At 42.0% G+C, this 19290-nt stretch overlaps 1 protein-coding gene across 1 annotated transcript in view; it reads left to right on the top strand.

Moving 5' to 3' along the window:
• Positions 1 to 19290, top strand: part of ST6GALNAC5 (ST6 N-acetylgalactosaminide alpha-2,6-sialyltransferase 5) — a 199214-nt gene that overhangs the window by 166537 nt on the left and 13387 nt on the right. The window contains exons 3-4 of the mRNA XM_043877170.1: positions 10336 to 10745; positions 18378 to 18485. Of these exons, the coding sequence (XP_043733105.1) occupies positions 10336 to 10745; positions 18378 to 18485 (518 nt within the window). The remainder of the gene's footprint in view (positions 1 to 10335; positions 10746 to 18377; positions 18486 to 19290) is intronic.

Here is a 19290-nt window from a genome sequence, read left to right as displayed (position 1 = left end):
ACTTGTCATAAGTCTGGATGATAATATTTTTTACTCCAACACCAAAAACAAAAATAAACAAGTGGAACCCCATCAAACTAAAAAACTTCTGCACAGCAGAGGAAACTGAACAAAATGAGAAGGCAGACTTCCCTGGTGGTACAGTAGATAGACATCCACTTGCTAATGCAAGTGACCTGGGTTCCATCCCTGGTCCAGGAAGGTTCCATGTGCCTCAGAGCAACTAAGCCTGTGTGCCACAACTACTTAGCCCACGTGCTGCAATTACTGAAGCCCAAGCCCATAGAGGTTGTGCTCTGCAACGAGAGAAGCCATCACAATGAAAAGCCCGCACACCATAACTAGACTGTAGCCCCTGTTCTCTGCAAATAGAGAAAGCCTGAGTGAGGCAACGAAGACCAAGCACAACCCAAAAAATAAATAAATAAATAAATAATTTTCTTAATGAAAAGACAACTTACTGAATGGGAGAAAATATTGCAAATCATATATCTGATAAGGGATTAATATCCAGAATATATATTTTAAAAAAACACATACCACTCAATAGCAAAATCAAACAAACAATCCAGCTTAAAAATGGGCAGGGGTCATTATGCTGTATATTTTAAACTTATAGAGTGCTATATGCTAGTTATATCTCAATAAAACTGGAAGAAAAAATTGGTCAGATGATCTGACAGACATTTCTCTGAAGAAGACATACATATATCCAACAGATATTGATATATGAAAAGGAGCTCAAAGTCACTGATCATGAGTGATGTTCAGTTCAAGTTCAATTCGGTTCAGTCACTCAGTCATGTCCGACTCTTTGTGACCCCATGAACTGCAGCACGCCAGGCCTCCCTGTCCATCATCAACTCCCGGAGTTCACCCAAACTCATGTCCATTGAGTCTCTGATGCCATCCAACCATCTCATCCTCTGTCGTCCCCTTCTCCTCCTGCCCTCAATCTTTCCCAGCATCAGGGTCTTTTCAAATGAGTCAGTTCTTCACATCAGATGGCCAAAATATTGGCATTTCAGCTTCAACATCAGTCCTTCCAATGAACACCCAGGACTGATCTCCTTTAGGATGGACTGGTTGGATCTCCTTGCATTCCAAGGGACTCTCAAGAGTCTTCTCCAACACCACAGTTCAAAAGCATCAATTTGTCAGCGCTCAGCTTTCTTCATAGTCCAACTCTCACATCCATATATGACTACTGGAAAAACCATAGCCTTGACTAGACAGATCTTTGTTGACAAAGTAATGTCTCTGCTTTTTAATATGCTGTCTAAGTTGGTCATAACTTTCCTTCCAAGGAGTAAGTGTCTTTTAATTTCATGGCTGCAGTCACCATCTGCAGTGATTTTGGAGCCCAGAAAAATAAAGTCAGCCACTGTTTCCACTGTTTCCCCATCTATTTGCCATGAAGTGATGGGACCGGATGCCATGATCTTAGTTTTCTGAATGTTGAGCTTTAAGCCAACTTTTTCACTCTCCTCCTTCACTTTCATCAAGAGGTTCTTTAGTTCCTCTTCACTTTCTGCCATAAGGGTGGTGTCATCTGCATATCTGAGGTTATTGATATTTTTCCTGGCAATCTTGATTCCAGCCTGTGCTTCCTCCAGCCCAGCATTTCTCATGATGTACTCTGCATATAAGTTAAATAAGCAGGGTGACAATATACAGCCTTGACATGCTCCTTTTCCTATTTGGAACCAGTCTGTTGCTCCATGTCTAGTTCTAACTGTTGCTTCCTGACCTGCATACAGGTTTCTCAAGACGCAGGTCAGGTGGTCTGGTATTCCCATCTCTTTCAGAATTTTCCACAGTTTATTGTGATCCACGCATCAAAGGCTTTGGCATAGTCAATAAAGCAGAAATAGATGTATTTCTGGAGCTCTCTTGCCTTTTCAATGATCCAGCAGATGTTAGCAATTTGGTCTCTGGTTCCTCTGCCTTTTCTGAAATCAGCTTGAACATCTGGAAGTTCACGGCTCACATATTGCTGAAGCCTGGCTTGGAGAATTTTGAGCATTACTTTACTAGTGTGTAAGATGAATGCAATTGTAGGGTAGTTTGAGCATTCTTTGGCATTGCCTTTCTTTGGCACTGGAAGGAAAACTGACCTTTTCCAGTCCTGTGCCCACTGCTGAGTTTTCCAAATTTGCTGGCATATTGAGTGTGGCACTTTCACAGCATCCTCTTTCAGGATTTGAAATAGTTCAACTGGAATTCCATTACCTCCACTAACTTTGTTCCTAGTTATCATCAGGGAAATACAAATCAAAATCACAGTGAGATATCACCTCATACCTGTAAGAAGGATTGTTATCAATAAGATTAAAAATAACATGTCTTGGCAGAAATGTGCATCTTTTTAGGATGATGGGAATGTTCTTAAACTAGATCATGGTGATGGTCATAAAACTCTGTAAATATTCTTAAAATCATTGAACTTACATTTAAAAGAAGTTAATTTTATGGTACGTAAATTATATATAAATAAAGTTGTCAAAGGGCATTTAAGAAATAGGATGCAATTTCATTAAAATTTAAAAAAAAACTAATGGGATTTCCTGAGCCTCTCTTTGAAGGTCACCTAATGCTGAAAGTGGTTAAGATATGTGCAGGAGAATTCAAATGTTTCTCTTTAGAAAATATCAACCTGTTTACCCAAACAAGAAAATATTAGACTGGTTATTAGTTGTAGAATAGTGACACTTAAATACATTAAGCACATTTCTTTCATATTCTTGATGTACCAGGCACTGTGGTAAGTGCCACATGCTTTATCCTTCAGTCATTCATTCAAAAATATTTATTGAACTTTTTTTTATGCTCAGCATTGTTCTTGATGCTGAAGACACAGTATGAGTAAGACAAAGTCCCACAATTCTTGGAGCTTACATTCTAGTAAGAGAGAAAGACATAAACATGTAAACACACAAGCCATAATACAGATTACTTTAGGTGGTGATGTATGAGTTTAAAAATAAGCCTGGATAATGGAGAGAGTCACAGAAGATGGCAAAGGAGGGCAGTGGAAATTGAGGGCTTGGGGAAGGTCTCTGGCAGAGGAGGGGGTAGATTCAGGTAACATTTGAAGAATATAAAAGTGTCATCAGGCAAGGATTGGGAGAAGAGTGTCCTGGGTGGGGAAATAGCTAATATAAATCACATCAGGCCATAGGAAATGGAGAGATAGCAGTGTAATTAACAGAAAGCAAAACAAAGTAGAGGCACCACACTCCCTGATTTCAACTACATTGCAAAGCCATAGTAGTCAAACAGTGTGGTATTGGCATCATCTTGGACAGAACTCTCTGTTAATTACATATTAAAGGTTACCCCAGAAGCTTTGTGGATGTGGGAACATGGAAGAGGGAAAGAGTGAGGGAAGTAAAAAACTAAGAGTGTGCAGCAGGAGCTAAAGAGAGATGATGGTAGCTTCAATGAAGGTGACAGCAGAGATGGTGGGAAGTGCTAGTATCTGGGACATCTTAGGAGAATAGATCCAATAGGGTTGGATGTTCTGTAGAGCATGGAGAAGGAGGTGTTGAGAATGATCCTTGGATTTTACCTTGAACAATTGGGTGCAACGTACTCCATTAATTGAAAGGGCAAATTTCTTTCAGATTGACGCTACTATATCCTGATCATGGATGAAGAAACTGGGGCTCAGAGAAGCTAAGCCACTTTGCCCCAGGTTATCCACCAAAGGAGTGGGAGAAGTAGGTTCAAAGCCAGTGACTCCAAAGACCATATTTTATTTTTGTTTATTTATTTATTTTGGGGGGCTGTGCTGGGTCTTCACAGCCGTGCCAGGATTTCTCTAGCTGCAGCAAGCAGGGGCTGCTCTCCAGTTGCCGTGCGTGGGCTTCTCATTGCGGTGGCTTCTCTTGTTGCAGAGCACAGGCTCTAGGGTGCACAGGCTTCAGTAGCTGTGGTGCACAGGCTTAGTTGCCCTGCAACATGTGGGATCTTCCCAGACCAGGAATCAGACCCATGTTCCCTACATTGGCAGGCGTTCCCTACATCTTAACCACTGGACCACCAGGGAAGTCCCAAAGGCCATTTTTTAAACACTGTTTAGTACTCACTCCTGCCCAAAGTGTTCCTTCACCCTCAGCCAGACAGTAGAGAGAAATCATGGAAAGTGGCATTGGGTGGTGAGAGGAGGGCTTCTTGGCTAATGGGTGGGCTTGTTATTGAACAAGAGGGAGAGGAGCAACTTGAAGGAGCAACATTTTTCCAGTGAATCATATGAAATAACCAGAGTGCCTTATACCCAGTATCAGGCTAAACAGAGATTGACAGGTAATAACAGCCCAGTAATTACAGGAAAACATCAGCTTGAAAAGTGCAGAGATTCTTGAAATACCTGAAGCCATTTAATATATCTTATGTTTGCTCCAGACCAAGAGTCAGCTCCCAGAGCAAGACTGGTCTCATTACCAAACTAATGGACATCATGTTCTGAGGTGACTTTCTTTCTTCCAAATAAATCAGAATTTTAAAAACTGAAGCCCGAGATAGCCATGCTGCAAATGTTTGCAAGGACATCACTGAGTGTTTCAGGTGTCAAGTTGAATTTGACTTGGCCCAGTCTGGTCTTTTAAGAAAGGCTCAGGAGGCATCAGCTGGGTCACAGGGAGAATTCCTTCTGCTCTTGCTCTTTGAGCTGTGACAGAAATCAAACCTTGATACCCTGAGCATACTTTCTCAAGCAGGAATTGCCCCTGTCGCTATGGCCCAAAGGAGTAAGTTGTGATGAAAGTTGTCATTCTCCCCTATTCCCTGATTGTAGGGTTGCTTTTTTTTTTCCCCCAGGAGTAGGAGATGGAGAGAGAGAAGTTCATTTACACTTTCATGAGCCCCCAGTAAGTGGCAGCCACTGTCCTAGGAAGTGAAAGCGAAAGTGAAAGTCGCTCAGTCATGTCCAACTCTGTGGCCCCATGGACTATACAGTCCATGGAATTCTCCAGGCCAGAATACTGGAGTGGGTAGCCGGTCCCTTCTCCAGGGGATCTCCCCAACCCAGGGAAGTGGGCTGATGCCAAATTTTTATATTATCAAAAAGGAGAAGTGATAGCAAAAATAAAATGGTAAACATTGTGTGTGCCCACATCTGTGTGTGTGTGCATGTGTGTGTGGTATGTGCACGCTCCCTCGGCTGCCCCCTGCACACTCCTGTGAACCACGCTCCTAGGGCCTGAGCATCAGTGGCCTGGACAAAGGGAAACTCCTCCGTGCCTTGCAGACTTTCCTCAGCATTTTTCACCATACAACAGCTCTAATGACCTTGGCATGGAGCTCTTACTGGGGATTAATAACTGGCTGAGTTTAATGGCCCTTACTGTGTCCTGGGCCATTTTCCCAGTCAGCCATTAATTCCAAGCAGTGCCCTGGGCTCTGGCCATTATGACTGCCTGGGTCAAGTGGCTGCCTTGAAGCAAATGGCCCAGCCTCCTTCTCTGCAGACAGAGCTTCCACTGTGCTCTCCCTTGTTCTCTCCATGGCATTGGTACATAGAGCTGCAGGCAAATTGTTGGTTAGGGCATCACATGACGTCTTCTTTTTATGTGTGTAGGTTTTCTCAGAGGACAGAGAGGCGTAGAAGTTGAGTTTCATTCACTCACTTATCAACTCATCTGTCTATTCAGTAGCAATTGAGTGTTTTTTATGGGCCAGGAAGCAAGAGAGATTATCAAGGTTGGAGTGGCCTAATATGGGTGCTCATGTTTCCTACCAGGGTCAGATCACCTCACCAAATGGGGCTTTAAGGAAAATGTCCCCAAGAGTCAGGGAGACTGAATACTGTGAGAAGAAAGAAAAGGACAGGGATGCAGTGAGTTCACAGGGACCCATTACCCCTCTTGCGTCCTTGGCGCAGGTTTACTTCCCAGGCATGCCAGCACAGCCCCAAGTTCACTTTCCCAAACTCCTCTGCGTGATTCATCAACTCAACATCTGAGTACTTAAGTGAAGATGGTGTCAATACTCCGTCAGGAATCTTAACTCACCAAGGCATAAACATATCCACCCATTTCATTAAGACATTCAGGATGGTCATGGTCCTGCGATGTGGAGGAGCAAGGCTGTCTCGGAGGAGTAACATTCCAAGAACCTGGGTCCCAAAATCTGTATAGTCATTCCACCTCCCAAGATATCCTTAGTCCCTCTGAATGCAGGAAAGAGACTTCATTTCCTTCTTTGGAAAGGATTCAGCCTTTGGTACACACTCTTCTCAACTGCAGGAAGTGTAACATTATGTTTAGAACAGTTACTGTCATTTTACTGGCTCCACTTACTGAAAGGCACTTAAGGCATAATTCAGGCATCGATCTTTTCTGCATTGTTTGGTGCATCTGAGCAACACAAAGAGAGGGTGCTGGTGTCCAAGGTAATCAATATACCTCAGAGCTCAGGCAGGTGGGTGTGAGGGAGGGCTTTCTGGGACAGGGTGGACCCCAGTGTGTTCTGATGGTGCCCAGGAATCACAGAGGGTCTGTATGGCATAGTCAGGAACGTTGACCTTCCCTAAAAGGGTCTTCATCTGGCCTCACATGGGCATAGGAGAAAGAGAGAGAGAGAGAGAGAGAAGTCCTTGGAATCTTCAGAGGTGTTACCAGTTTCACCGACCAAGCAGCCTGTGCTCTGAGAATCACAGTAGAGTAATTCATTACGGGGAAAGAGATGCTGGGACCTTTCTTTAGAATTTTTCACCAGTAAAAATGAGCACAATATCTAGAAATTATAGATCAGACTGGAAAATTCAGGGTTAATAGTTCTAAGTGAGTCTGATAAGAAAAAGCAGGTTCCAATGGCCTTAGGGTCCAGTGGAATGAAATCTTACAAAGTGACCTTATCAAGCAAATGGACTGAGTTACACTGTACCTCAGGGGTATTCTAAGTGCTCAGTGAATGTCTTTTAAATGAATGAATGAATGAATGTCATCTGGCTATTAGCATCTTAGCTGGCCCTCTCTTTGTTTTATGACTGAGAAAGCTAAGTACCTGATTTGTGATAAAGTCTGCTTTAGACCCTGGGTCTCCTGACCCTAATCACCATTTGGTAATGTGCTATTTGCAGATGCCCCAGTCAACTTTGTAGAACTGTTTTAAGTGGGTTTCTGCATGAGTAGAAGTTTCCCAGGATATAAGACTTTTAATGCTAAAACCCAAATAACCCCTAACAAACCAGGTTGTTTTTCCACTCCTCAATATTCTCATTAGTAAAATAGGGGTGATGATGTATCTTTCTTATAGGGTTATTTGAAGAATTAATGCAATTATATAAAAAGCTCATAACAGTGCCTGGCACATAGAGGACATCCAGAAATATTAACTGGATGTTAATTTTAATTTAATTTTATTTTTTTTTAATTTATTTATTTATTTATTTTTTCAGTGGGTTTTGTCATACATTGACACGAACCAGCAATAGATTTACACGTATTCCCCATCCCGATCCCCCCTCCCACCTCCCTCTCCACCCGATTCCTCTGGGTCTTCCCAGTGCACCAGGCCCGAGCACTTGTCTCATGCATCCCACCTGGGCTGGTGATCTGTTTCACCATAGATAATATACATGCTGTTCTTTCACAACATCCCACCCTCATCTTCTCCCACAGAGTTCAAAAGTCTGTTCTGTACTTCTGTGTCTCTTTTTCTGTTTTGCATATAGGGTTATCGTTACCATCTTTCTAAATTCCATATATATGTGTTAGTATGCTGTAATGTTCTTTATCTTTCTGGCTTACTTCACTCTGTATAAGGGGCTCCAGTTTCATCCATCTCATTAGAACTGGTTCAAATGAATTCTTTTTAACGGCTGAGTAATATTCCATGGTGTATATGTACCACAGCTTCCTTATCCATTCATCTGCTGATGGGCATCTAGGTTGCTTCCATGTCCTGGCTATTATAAACAGTGCTGTGATGAACATTGGGGTGCACATGTCTCTTTCAGATCTGGTTTCCTCAGTGTGTATGCCCAGAAGTGGTATTGCTGGGTCATATGGCAGTTCTATTTCCAGTTTTTTAAGAAATCTCCACACTGTTCTCCATAGTGGCTGTACTAGTTTGCATTCCCACCAACAGTGTAAGAGGGTTCCCTTTTCTCCACACCCTCTCCAGCATTTATTGCTTGTAGACTTTTGGATAGCAGTCATCCTGACTGGCGTGTAATGGTACTAATTTTAATTTTAATTAATTTTAATTTTATTAATAAATAAATATTAATAAAATTAATATTAATTTTAATTAATATTAATAAAATTAATATTGATTTTAATTAATATTAATAAAATTAATATTAATTTTAATTAATATTAGCTCACTCTTTCCTTTATGTCCCCCACTCTGCTCTGCTCCAAACAGCCCCCTTTACTAACATTGAGGCATAGCCCTGCAATATGTCATACTTTATTGCACATCTTTACTGACCCACTGCCTGCTACTGAAGTATAAACTTTGAAGGGTTCTGTTTTTCCATTCCATTTGCATTCTTACTGCCCAGCACAGTACATGTCACCCAAGAGTAGCAAAACTGAGAATCACTCAGTCGTGTCTGACTCTTTGTGACTCTGCGGACTGTGGCCTGCCAGCCTCCTCTGTCCATGGGGATTCTCCAGACAAGAATACTGGCGTTGTTGCCATTCCCTTCTCCAGGGGATCTTCCCAACCCAGGGATTGCACCTGGGTCTCTTGCATTGCAGGCAGATTCTTTACTGTCTGAGCCACCAGGGAAGCCTCACCTAAGAGTAACTTGATGTCAAACGAATGATGAGAATTCGCAGTGGTAGAATTGCCATTTCATAAGCCCGTGTGTCAATTATTGACTCCGGGTGATCAGTACATACTCACTTGGTACGGACCTACAATGCTCTCCACTCCGCCTGATAACCCGTGAATCAGCCATCACTTAATGAATGACACTGTGCCAGGTCCTTTGGTAAGGACTGGGTTGAACTGCATGCAATTTCTATTAATAATTTTGCAGGTCAAATATTAGCAATTTCATATGACTCAAGCTGATACTATGTGTTCTAGCAAAAAGGAATGGTGCATAAATTATCCCCAGTTAAAGATGAGAAAACTGAGACTTGTGGAGGTTAGTGAATGGCCAAGATCCCCAAGCTAACAGGTGGTAGGGCCAAGTCTGGACCATCCTGTGTGGGTGCCCTTTGCCACTCTGCAGTGAGGGAAGGTGGCCACCCTTGGGTGCTCTTTGTTCAATTCTAAAGACAGAGCCATGGCTCAGGAAACTCCCAGAGTAAACATACAACTGAATACATGCAGCACAAAATTGGAACAACTTCCTGGGACTGTGCAGGGACCATGTGTCCAGTTCAAAGTTAACAGGGAGGGAGGACAGAGTCTCTGGGGAAAATATAACAGAGCAACTGTCCTTCAGAACATTCTTGACTGTCAGTTTCTTGTGCACTTGTTGGCCTTGGCCTCAGGCCCTAATTACATTATCTTCAAACAGCAACTGAGACATTTCTCATTAAACACAATCAGGGAAATGTATAACGTATAGGAGTGTTGCTCTTCAGAAAACACATCAGGGCTCAGGGTGTCGAAGCGAGCCCCATCCTTGGCGTTGGCCTGGTGGTGACTGCAGACCCAGGGCTCCCACAGGGCATGTGTGTGCTCGATGAGCTTAAGGCTTTCTTTGCATTTCTGAAGGCGGACCAACTCAGTTTCTCTCTCTCCCTTTAAAATGGGAGAAACAATCCTAATTGTCATTTCAAAATCATGGCATCTGAGGGGTTACAATTTCCATGTCTTTTCTCCTGTGACTTTTAGACGATGCCTGTGTAGGATAAATATATTTGTGCAGCATCCAAGAACAGTGATATACGCTTACCTTCCAATCAGGTGAGTCAAGAGCATCAAAACTAGTGTCACAGCACACTGTAGTATAGTCTTTTCTTCAACTTAGGGGTAACTTTGAATTCAGAAAGACCTGAATTTGAGAGCATGACTTCATTACTTGCTAGTTATGTATCTGAGCATTTTTTTTAAAAAATGTCTCTGAGCCTTGGGGTATCATTATCTGTAAAATGGCAGTCACAGCAAGCTTGTTACATTGATATGACAATCTGATCTGTTAATATCAGTGAAGCCCAGACCCCCATGTTCGACAGGTCACTGCTGGCTCTTTTCCTGTTGTCCAGGGCTCCCTGACACCAGCCTGATGAGGTAATAGCATCAGGGGTATGTTTTGGCATAGGAGGGAGGAGCAAAAAGAGAGGCAGCCCTCAGAGGCAGGGAAGTGACCTGCTGGTGCCAAGAGGGCATCGCCCACTGATGGAGCCTTTCTCCCTCACCTTCCAGCCCCTGAAAATGCACTGCAGGGACTGCGCCCTGGTGACGAGCTCGGGGCAGCTGCTGCGCAGCCGGCAAGGCGCCCAGATTGACCAGACAGAGTGTGTCATCCGCATGAACGACGCCCCCACGCGTGGCTACGGGCGCGACGTGGGCAACCGCACCAGCCTGCGGGTCATCGCGCATTCCAGCATCCAGCGGATCCTGCGCAACCGCCACGACCTGCTCAACGTCAGCCAGGGCACCGTGTTCATCTTCTGGGGCCCCAGCAGCTACATGCGTCGCGACGGCAAGGGCCAGGTCTACAACAACCTGCAGCTGCTGAGCCGGGTGCTGCCGCGGCTGAAGGCCTTCATGATCACGCGCCACAAGATGCTGCGGTTCGACGAGCTCTTCAAGCGCGAGACCGGCAAAGACAGGTCCGGAGGCGGGGGCGGGGGCGGCCCGGGCGCGGGCTGGGGCGGGGGTCGGCCTCCCCGGCTGGCCGGTTCACCGAGAGCGTAGTTTGCTTTTGTTTTTTTTTTTAAGGCTTACGTCAGATAAGCTTCTTTTTCTTTAAATTTTTAATCATTTTTTTTAACAAATTGAAGTATAGTTCATTTACAATGTTGTAGTTTCGGGTGTATAGCAAAGTGATTCAGTCATATGTGTGCTCGGTCCTGTCTGACTCTCCGCGACCCCACGGACTGTAGCCCACAAGGTTCCACTGTCCATGGAATTTTCCAGGCAAGAATACTGGAGTGGGGAGCCCTTTCCTACTCCAGGGGATCTTCCTGACCCAGGGATTGAACCCACGCTCTCAAGTCTCCTGCCTTGGTAGGCAGATTCTTTACCACAGAGCCACCTGGGAAGGCCAATTCAGTTTTGTGTGAGTGTGTGTGTATATATATATATAGAGAGAGAGAGAGAGAGAACAACTATATATAATTTTATATGTATTATATGTATACTTATGTGTAATATATACTTTCTCAGATTCTTTTCTGCTATAGGTTATTACAAGATATTTAATATAGTCCCCTGTGCCGTAGTGTAAGTCCTTGTTGTTTATGTATTTTATGTACAGGAGTGGTTAATTCCAAACTCCTAATTTATCTCTTTCCCTCACTACCCCTTTTGGTAACGGTAAGTTTTTCTTCTAAATCTGTGAGTCTGTCTCTGTTTTATAAATACATTTATTCATACAGCTTTTTTGTAAGATTCCACATGTAAGTGATCATATGATCACTTACATGATCACATATGATCACAAATATCATATGCTATTTGTCTTTCTCTGACTTACTTTACTTAATATGATAAGCTCTAGGTCCACCCATGTTGCTGCCAATGGAATTATTTATTCTTTCTAAAAGCTCTTGCTTAGGTCTCTTTGTTACCGCCCCGCTGCTCATGCTGTGTACAGAGTTCATCTGTAGGGTCCTCCTGGAGATTGGACTGTTCAATTTGAATTTATAGGCAAAGTGAAGAGAGCATTTACATGGATAATTCAGGGCCATATCCCTACTTTGGAGGAAGAGGTGACACTGCTGCTGGCTTACATGGGTAGTAAGTGTAAGATATTAGGTTTCTTGCATTTTATTTCCTCATGTGAACACTAACCTAAAATAAGTACATAGGGTTGTTTTTCTCTTCAAAGGCAGATATTTATTCACTCAACAGATATTTATTAGTGCCTGCTATTTCACTGCACCTGGTATCGGAAATACGTATAGTCAAAAATAAGGCAGATCTAGAACCTGCCCTCCAGGAATATAGTCTTCTAGGCTGGGCAGATAGTCACCAAGTAGTGGCCAGTGTGCTAGGTCATGTGAGGGGAAGAAAATGGTCCTCTGACCTGTGGGACAGGGAGACAGGCTGTAATCTAGGGCAAGGCTTACCAAACTGTTAGTTACAGATCCGTGATGGGACACAAAATGCATGCAGTGAGTCACTGTAAGATTTTTTTAATGTAATAGAAAGAATGGAATAGATGTAATAAAAGACAATTTCAGCATTCATTCCCCACAGTAAGTAAGGCAAAGTATTATTTCATGAAATAAAATTTGTTTCAGTTTTATACATAAAAATATACATATACAGAGATGTCTTTTTGATGTGATAAAATCGTCCTAGAATTAGATAGGGATGATGATGGCATAACTGTGAATATACTAAAAAGCACTAAATTACGTGCTTTAGAAAACTAGGAAATGAAAACCATGTATAATACATGTGAGCATATACGCTCAATCACGATATAAAATGTATTTCTTACTGTAAGTCCAGATCTTTTGAAAAGCACTGGTCTAGAAGATGAGGGTCTGGTGGAAAGACTTTCTCCCAAAGATGTATTTAAGCAGAGGCCGAGGTCAGTAAGTATTTATCCAGGTAAAGAAGAACCGGAGAAGCGGAGAGAAAAGCGCCCTTATGGGTATGAGAAGGTGAGAAGTGAGAAGACTTGCAGGGGGTTGGAGAAGAGTCCCTGTGACTGTGGGCAGGACAACTGGTGCTGGGGTGGCGGGGTGGGCAGCTGGAGAGGAGGCAGAGATAAAGGGTGAGGAACTGGCCAAATCTAAGTGAAGAAAAGGACAGTTACAGGTATCGAAAGGAACAGTGCAGTGTAGTCCAAATACACAGCTCTGGGTTGAAATTTTGACTCTGTCCCTCACTAGTTGTATAGTCTAGGCAAAATAGCTACCCTTTTAGTAACTTCACACGTGAAAAGCGCACAGTGACTAAGCTTCATAGGACTGGTCTAATGGTTAAATTTTACTCATTTCCTCAATTCTAAAAACATGTACTTTTATAATTAATACACATTTAATGATATAACTTACCCCTTTCCTAACAAAAACTGTTCCTGAGCCAATTTCTGATAAATAAAGAATTTGTTGTTGTTCAGTTGCTTTGTCATGTTCAACTGTTTGTGACCCCGTGGACTGCAGCACACCAGGCTTCCCTGTCCTCCACTATCTCCCAGAGTTTGCTCAAGTTCATGTAAATTGAGTCAGTGATGCTATCCAACCATCTCATTCTCTGCCACCCTCTTCTCCTTTTGCCTTCAATCTTGCCCAGCATCAGAGTCTTTTCCAAAGAGTCAGCTTTTCACATCAGGTGGCCAAAGTATTGGAGCTTCAGCTTTACCATCAGTCTAATGAATGTTGCTGTTCAGTCACTCAGTCATGTCCGACTAATTGTGACCCCATGGACTGCAGCACGCTAGGCCTCCATGTCCTTCCAATGAATATTTAGGGTTAATTTCCTTTAGGATAGACTACTTCGATCTCCTTACAGTCCACGGGATTCTCAAGAGTCTTCTCTAGCACCACAATTCTTTAGAGCTCAGCCTTTTTTTATGGTCCAGCTCTCAAATCCATACATGACTACTGGCAAAACCATAGCTTTGACTATATGGACCTTTGTTGGCAAAGTGATGTCTTTGCTTTTTAACACATTGTCTAGGTTTGTCATAGCTTTCCTTCCAAGAAGCAAGCGTCTCCTAATTTCATGGCTGCACTCACCACCCTCAGTGATTTTGGAGCCCAACAAATAAAGAACAGGAAGTACTAAATCCTTTGGGCTAGCTTAAGCAACTCATTATGGAGAACAGTCTTAAAGAAAGAATAGAGCTCACTATCCCCAAATTCTTTGTTGGGAAGAGCTTTCTTTTTAAATCCTGGAAATCTTTGTGATCATTGGAGGGCTGGTCAGGCAAGAGTATGATTTCTGATGGAGTGAGGAGAGGGGGACCCAGCTCCTGGCACTGTGGCCTCCTTCCCTGGAAGTCCTAATTCCATGGTTAGCCCAGTCAGTAGATCACACAGGGAGATCCTGTCATCATCACACACTGTCATGAAATCCAGTCATTCATTATCTTTTAAAAGCCACAAATAAGACAGACTGTTGCTCATTTGTATGAGTTCTTTAACCAAAAGAGCATTTTATAAGAGAAGGAGAATGAGCGAAGTTATTTACAGTTTCAGTTTTTGTGTTTGGAAAATTCAAAATAAGTAAAAACACTCTCTTCAATAGAAAACACTTCTCTTTTGAGTTTAATGGTTGTTTGCCAGATTTAAGTATTCCTGAAACACTGCTGCAGTGTTAGCTATATCAAATAATTACACATTGCTCTGGATCTTCTTGGGGTTTCCCAGGTGGTGCTAGAGGTAAAGAACTTTCCTGCCAATGCTGGAGACACACAAGAGACACGCAATACATGTGGGTTCGATCCCTGGGTCGGAGGATTCCCTGCAGGAGGGCATGGCAACCCACTCCAGAATTCTTGCCTGGAGAATCCCGTGGACAGAAAAGCCTGGTGGGCTATAGACCCTATGTCTGCAAATAGTCAGACATGACTGAAGCAACTTAGCCTGCACGCTCGCTGGATCTTCTTAAGGGATTAAGTTGATAACTTTGAGATTAGTCATTCCATCCTGATTCTCCTCAGACCTTTAGGAAACAATCTCACAGTAAGACATAACCCACTCACTAAATCCATTAAATTCTGGCCAGTGAAAACCTTTTGTGCAGTACTCAAGAAGTGAGGGTTTTCCAGGTGGCTCAGTGGTTAAGAATCCACCTGCCAATGAAGGAGACACAGGTTTGACCCCTGATCTGGGAAGAAGAGCAGCTAAGCCCGTGTGCCACAGTTACTGAGCCTGGGCTATAGAGCCTGGAAACTGAAACTACTGACCTCACACACAGGTCACAACAACTGAGCCAGTGCTCTGCAACAAAAGAAGTCATAGCGATGAGAAGCCCAAACACCACAGCTGGAGAGTAGCTCCTGCTCTCTCCAACTAGAGAAAAGCCTGTGCAGCAACACCCAGCAGAGCCAAAAATAAAGAAAGAAATAAATAAATCATTTTTTAAAGTATGCTTAAAAAAAAGAAGCTGATCTTGTATTGCCTCAGTATTCTTATGTGTCCATATTCTTAATCTGTAGTCTACTCCGAGCTGAAAGAACAAAGTCAGAAACAGCCCTTCAGAGCAAAACTATTTCTATAAACTACAAACATTTAGTCTCTAACAGTATTGCCTGTGTTATGCTTTTCTTGAAACCTACCACAATAGCATGGATTAAAGATACACTTAGTATGAAATATTTGATTTTGCACATCTCATGATCCAGACATTCATTTCAGGCTAGCATTTTGAAGAAATGGGATAATTCAGTAGATTCTGATTTATGGAAGTTTCACCCTACTTAAAAGTGAAGAAAAAAGTGGCTCAGAAACAATCTGCAATTAAGAAGCATGACAAATGACATAGATGGCCAAGTGGTATTCTTTGATATTAGAAAGTAACTGTACTTGAAAATAACTTTATAATTGAATAAGGGTACATTAGGAAAATATGATTCAAAACCAATATTATAGTAATTAGATAAAAGAAGCATAAATGAAATAACTGCAGGAAGAATATTTCCACAGAGATTATAAATGAGATTCTGGTGGAGCAGAAAGGCCTTTAATTGTAATTTAGTGTGCACTATAGAATTATCAGCTCAGTGTGTTACTTCATCATATAAAAGAATATCTGCTCATTTTCCCTAATAAGCACATGACAGCTCTTCATATTCCTTCATTACAGCTGATTAAGTGTAAAAACAGTAGATATTCCTTTGCTGGAAAAAGAGTTTGAATCTTTTTAGACAGACAGCACAAAGCAGGTGCATTTCTATAGCATGTGATCTTTTGCAAAAGGCTGTTATTTTGCAGGTCTGGGGAATTTTAAGTGGCACTTTAAAGAAACCTTCATCTTGGTTTCCTTAGTCCTCCATTTTGTATTCTCCCCATTTTTACCCATTAAACCTTTTACTGTAGAGTCCCATCCTCCTGTGATTTCTACTACATCACACAAAAGAAAGCCAAAACTGTGGGGAAGTTTCTGCCACTGGGAAAAGCCTTCTTGGTGTTTCCTACTACTTGAAATCATAGGGACCCGGTGTGATTCCTGGATCAGGAATCTGTGGATATCAATAAGCTGTCTTTCTCTTCCTGGGCCCCACATTCTCCTACTTGTTCACTAACCTAGTTTAAGTCTAGAACAACTGGCCGTCTCAAGGTCACAGCCTTGGTAAAGACAGGCGTGGCGTGGCCTTCCCTTCCCCTTCCACATTCAGCTGTACTTCCCCTTAGTCCGAAAGGTCTTAGGAATACACAGCCCTGATGAGAAAGAAGTGGGATCATTGATACCTGTGTAGGCTGGAGGTCCCAGAATTTTCTGATTACTTCCCTAACTACTGATGATGGATTCTACATGGGCCAGTAGCCATGTTAGAAGGATATCAGTTTCTTTGTGTGTGTTAAAAAGCACTGAGAGTAATGGCTGAATTATTTACTTCATTTGCTCCAACCTAGCAATCAAGAGAGGAGGAAGGGACCTTGATGTATCAACATACCAGACTATATACTTCTTATGATGTTGTCTCTCTTAGTCCTTGAAATTACAAATTGCTCAGGAAGATAGAGCTTCCCATGCCTGCTTTCTGGATAAGAAAGAATAAGAGTAACCTGCCTCAGGTCATTCAGCTGGTGAATGATAGAAACTAGTAAGATGCAAATCTGTGTTATTTCCATCTTGAGAATCTTTTAAATGTACTTCCTGGGTTATTACTGGATCATGATACAATAGAATGGAAAATAAAAATGAGTAAAGGGATTAAGAACTAGAAAGTTGAAGCCATGAGCTCAGGAATGACTAAATTACCCATTCCTGTCAGGTATGTGATAAAACAAAAGACTTTTTAAAACACCTTTTTTGGTTGTTATTCCTTATGTGAAATGGAAATCGTGCAAACTGCTTAACAAAAACTCTTCCTCCTTAAAGAGGGATACTGTGCAGTGCCAGGAGAAAAGCTTTTCTGCAATTCTGTTATTCACATCTCATATGGTGCTGTGGCTGGGCAAAGTCAGGCAGTCTGACCTTGGGGATAAGGTTTTGAAACTGGCTAATGAGGCCTACCATAAGCACCGGGGGGTGGGGTGGGGGGGGGTGGGGAATAAAAACAGCAATCCCCAAAGAATTGAAATTAATATCCACAGCAGCATAACATGGTGGACCAAGTCATCCTCACAGGTCAGCTGAGACCTTGATGGTGTGTCTCCGCAGTTACCCTTGGACTCAGCATGTGGTTAGAGCTCAACACAGATGTTTGAATGGGTAAATGAAAGAATGTTGAAACCCACCAATGCAGTCCTTATATTCTGTCAATTTTTGGTTCTTCTAATAAAAATTTTCATAGGGCTCTGACTCTTTTGATGGAAAAGAAAGCAGATACTCAATTAAACATAAGCGTTCCTGTGTCCTCTTCCTCTGATCATTAGTCCCTTCCTAAATGAATGGACTTCTTTTAAGGAAAGACATTCAGTCAAGATTTGGGTGTCAGTTAGTCTAGTTAAAGGCAAGCTTCTACCCTACAACCATTTGATTGGTAAATAGATCAATTGGTAGATAAAGACAACTGTATTTATTCATTTTAATAAGTTCTTCATTATCCACCCTGCTTGGAGAAAAAAGAATATTTATAGCTAGTGAAGTATTCTAGTTAAAAAAGATTTGACATATGGAGATTGTCACCTTACAAGAAATTGAGTGGTGGGACTTCCCAGGTGGTCCAGTGGTTAAAATCTACCTTCCTATACAGGGGACAAGGGTCCTATCCCCTGGTTGTGAAATGAAGATCCCACAAGGGGATCTTCATGAGGCAACCAAGCCCTCATGCCACAATTAAGACCTAATGTAGCCAAATAAATAGATAAATAAATATTTTTTAAAAAGAAATTGGTAATAACTTTCACATAAACATTGATCATCATCTTTGACTATGTAGAAGTCCCTTAAGAACCCACCATAATGGAACATTGACATCATTTACCATTGTATCATGGAATATAGTGGTATTGGTAACATATTGCTGTCTGGTAAAGTTCTGGCTGTTTATCAAATGGAGAGAGAGGGTGTGTGTGTGTGTGTGTATAGTCATCCTTGTTCCAGATAAGATTTAAGGTGGAAGGGGTATAATGATTACTTTGCCAGTGTTCAGACTAAACTACTGTTCCTTCCAGGAAGATCTCCAACACTTGGCTGAGCACTGGCTGGTTCACCATGACGATAGCCCTGGAGCTCTGTGACAGGATCAACGTTTATGGCATGGTGCCCCCAGACTTCTGCAGGTAGGATTTATTCTGCACACGTAATTCATCAGCAGCATTATGCAGTGTTTATAAATATCTGATTTCAAATATCAACCACAAGACATGTCTTACTGTCTTCTCGAAGCAATTAATTAACATGTCCCAAGTCCTGGTTCTAGAAACAACAAACAGCATTTAATTATGTGATATAAAATATTGAAAGTTTTTTGTTTGTGCTGCTGTAGAATTAATCCATCTTGTGGGCTTCATTTATCCTCTGAATATTTATCAACCAAAAGTAACACAATAATTGGCATAATATTAATGATGAACGGCATTAAGAAATATTAGTTTTATTCTCATTTGAAAGGAATGTGGTAATTTTTAATGAGTTAAAGAGGGCAATTTCTTTGACGCTAAGGCCTGTTTTCTAAAATTAAAATATTCCTCTGAGTCTCTTTCCCTTTCCACATCAGCAGCCTCAGTTTGTGCTTCTAAGACCAAAAGCACAGGCATAATTATTTTGATGTATCACTTTGAAGGAAACAAACATGCATCTCTGTTGCTACCTTAAGTTACCTCCTGGCATGGGCCCAGACAGAGTTTGGTATGTACTCAGAGATGCACTGAGAGACATTTGGAGCCTGATTTGTGGAAGCCTGATCACCTGTAATCTGGAGGAATGGTGCCAATAAATTCAGAAAGTTTCCTAGTTCTCAGGCATGCCTGCTGAACTGCACATGGACTCAGTTCTGATCTTCAAATGGTAAAACTTGGGGTAGGAGGGCATTCTCAACTTGTTCATTAAAATTTATGCTCACTTATATCTTCATGTGGGGCTGGT

Source organism: Cervus elaphus, chromosome 20 (genome assembly GCF_910594005.1).
Source record: "Cervus elaphus chromosome 20, mCerEla1.1, whole genome shotgun sequence".
In the NCBI taxonomy this organism is placed as follows: Eukaryota; Metazoa; Chordata; class Mammalia; order Artiodactyla; family Cervidae; genus Cervus; species Cervus elaphus.
The sequence above is the reverse complement of the archived record's forward strand: the minus strand, read 5'-3'. Positions and strand labels throughout refer to the sequence as shown.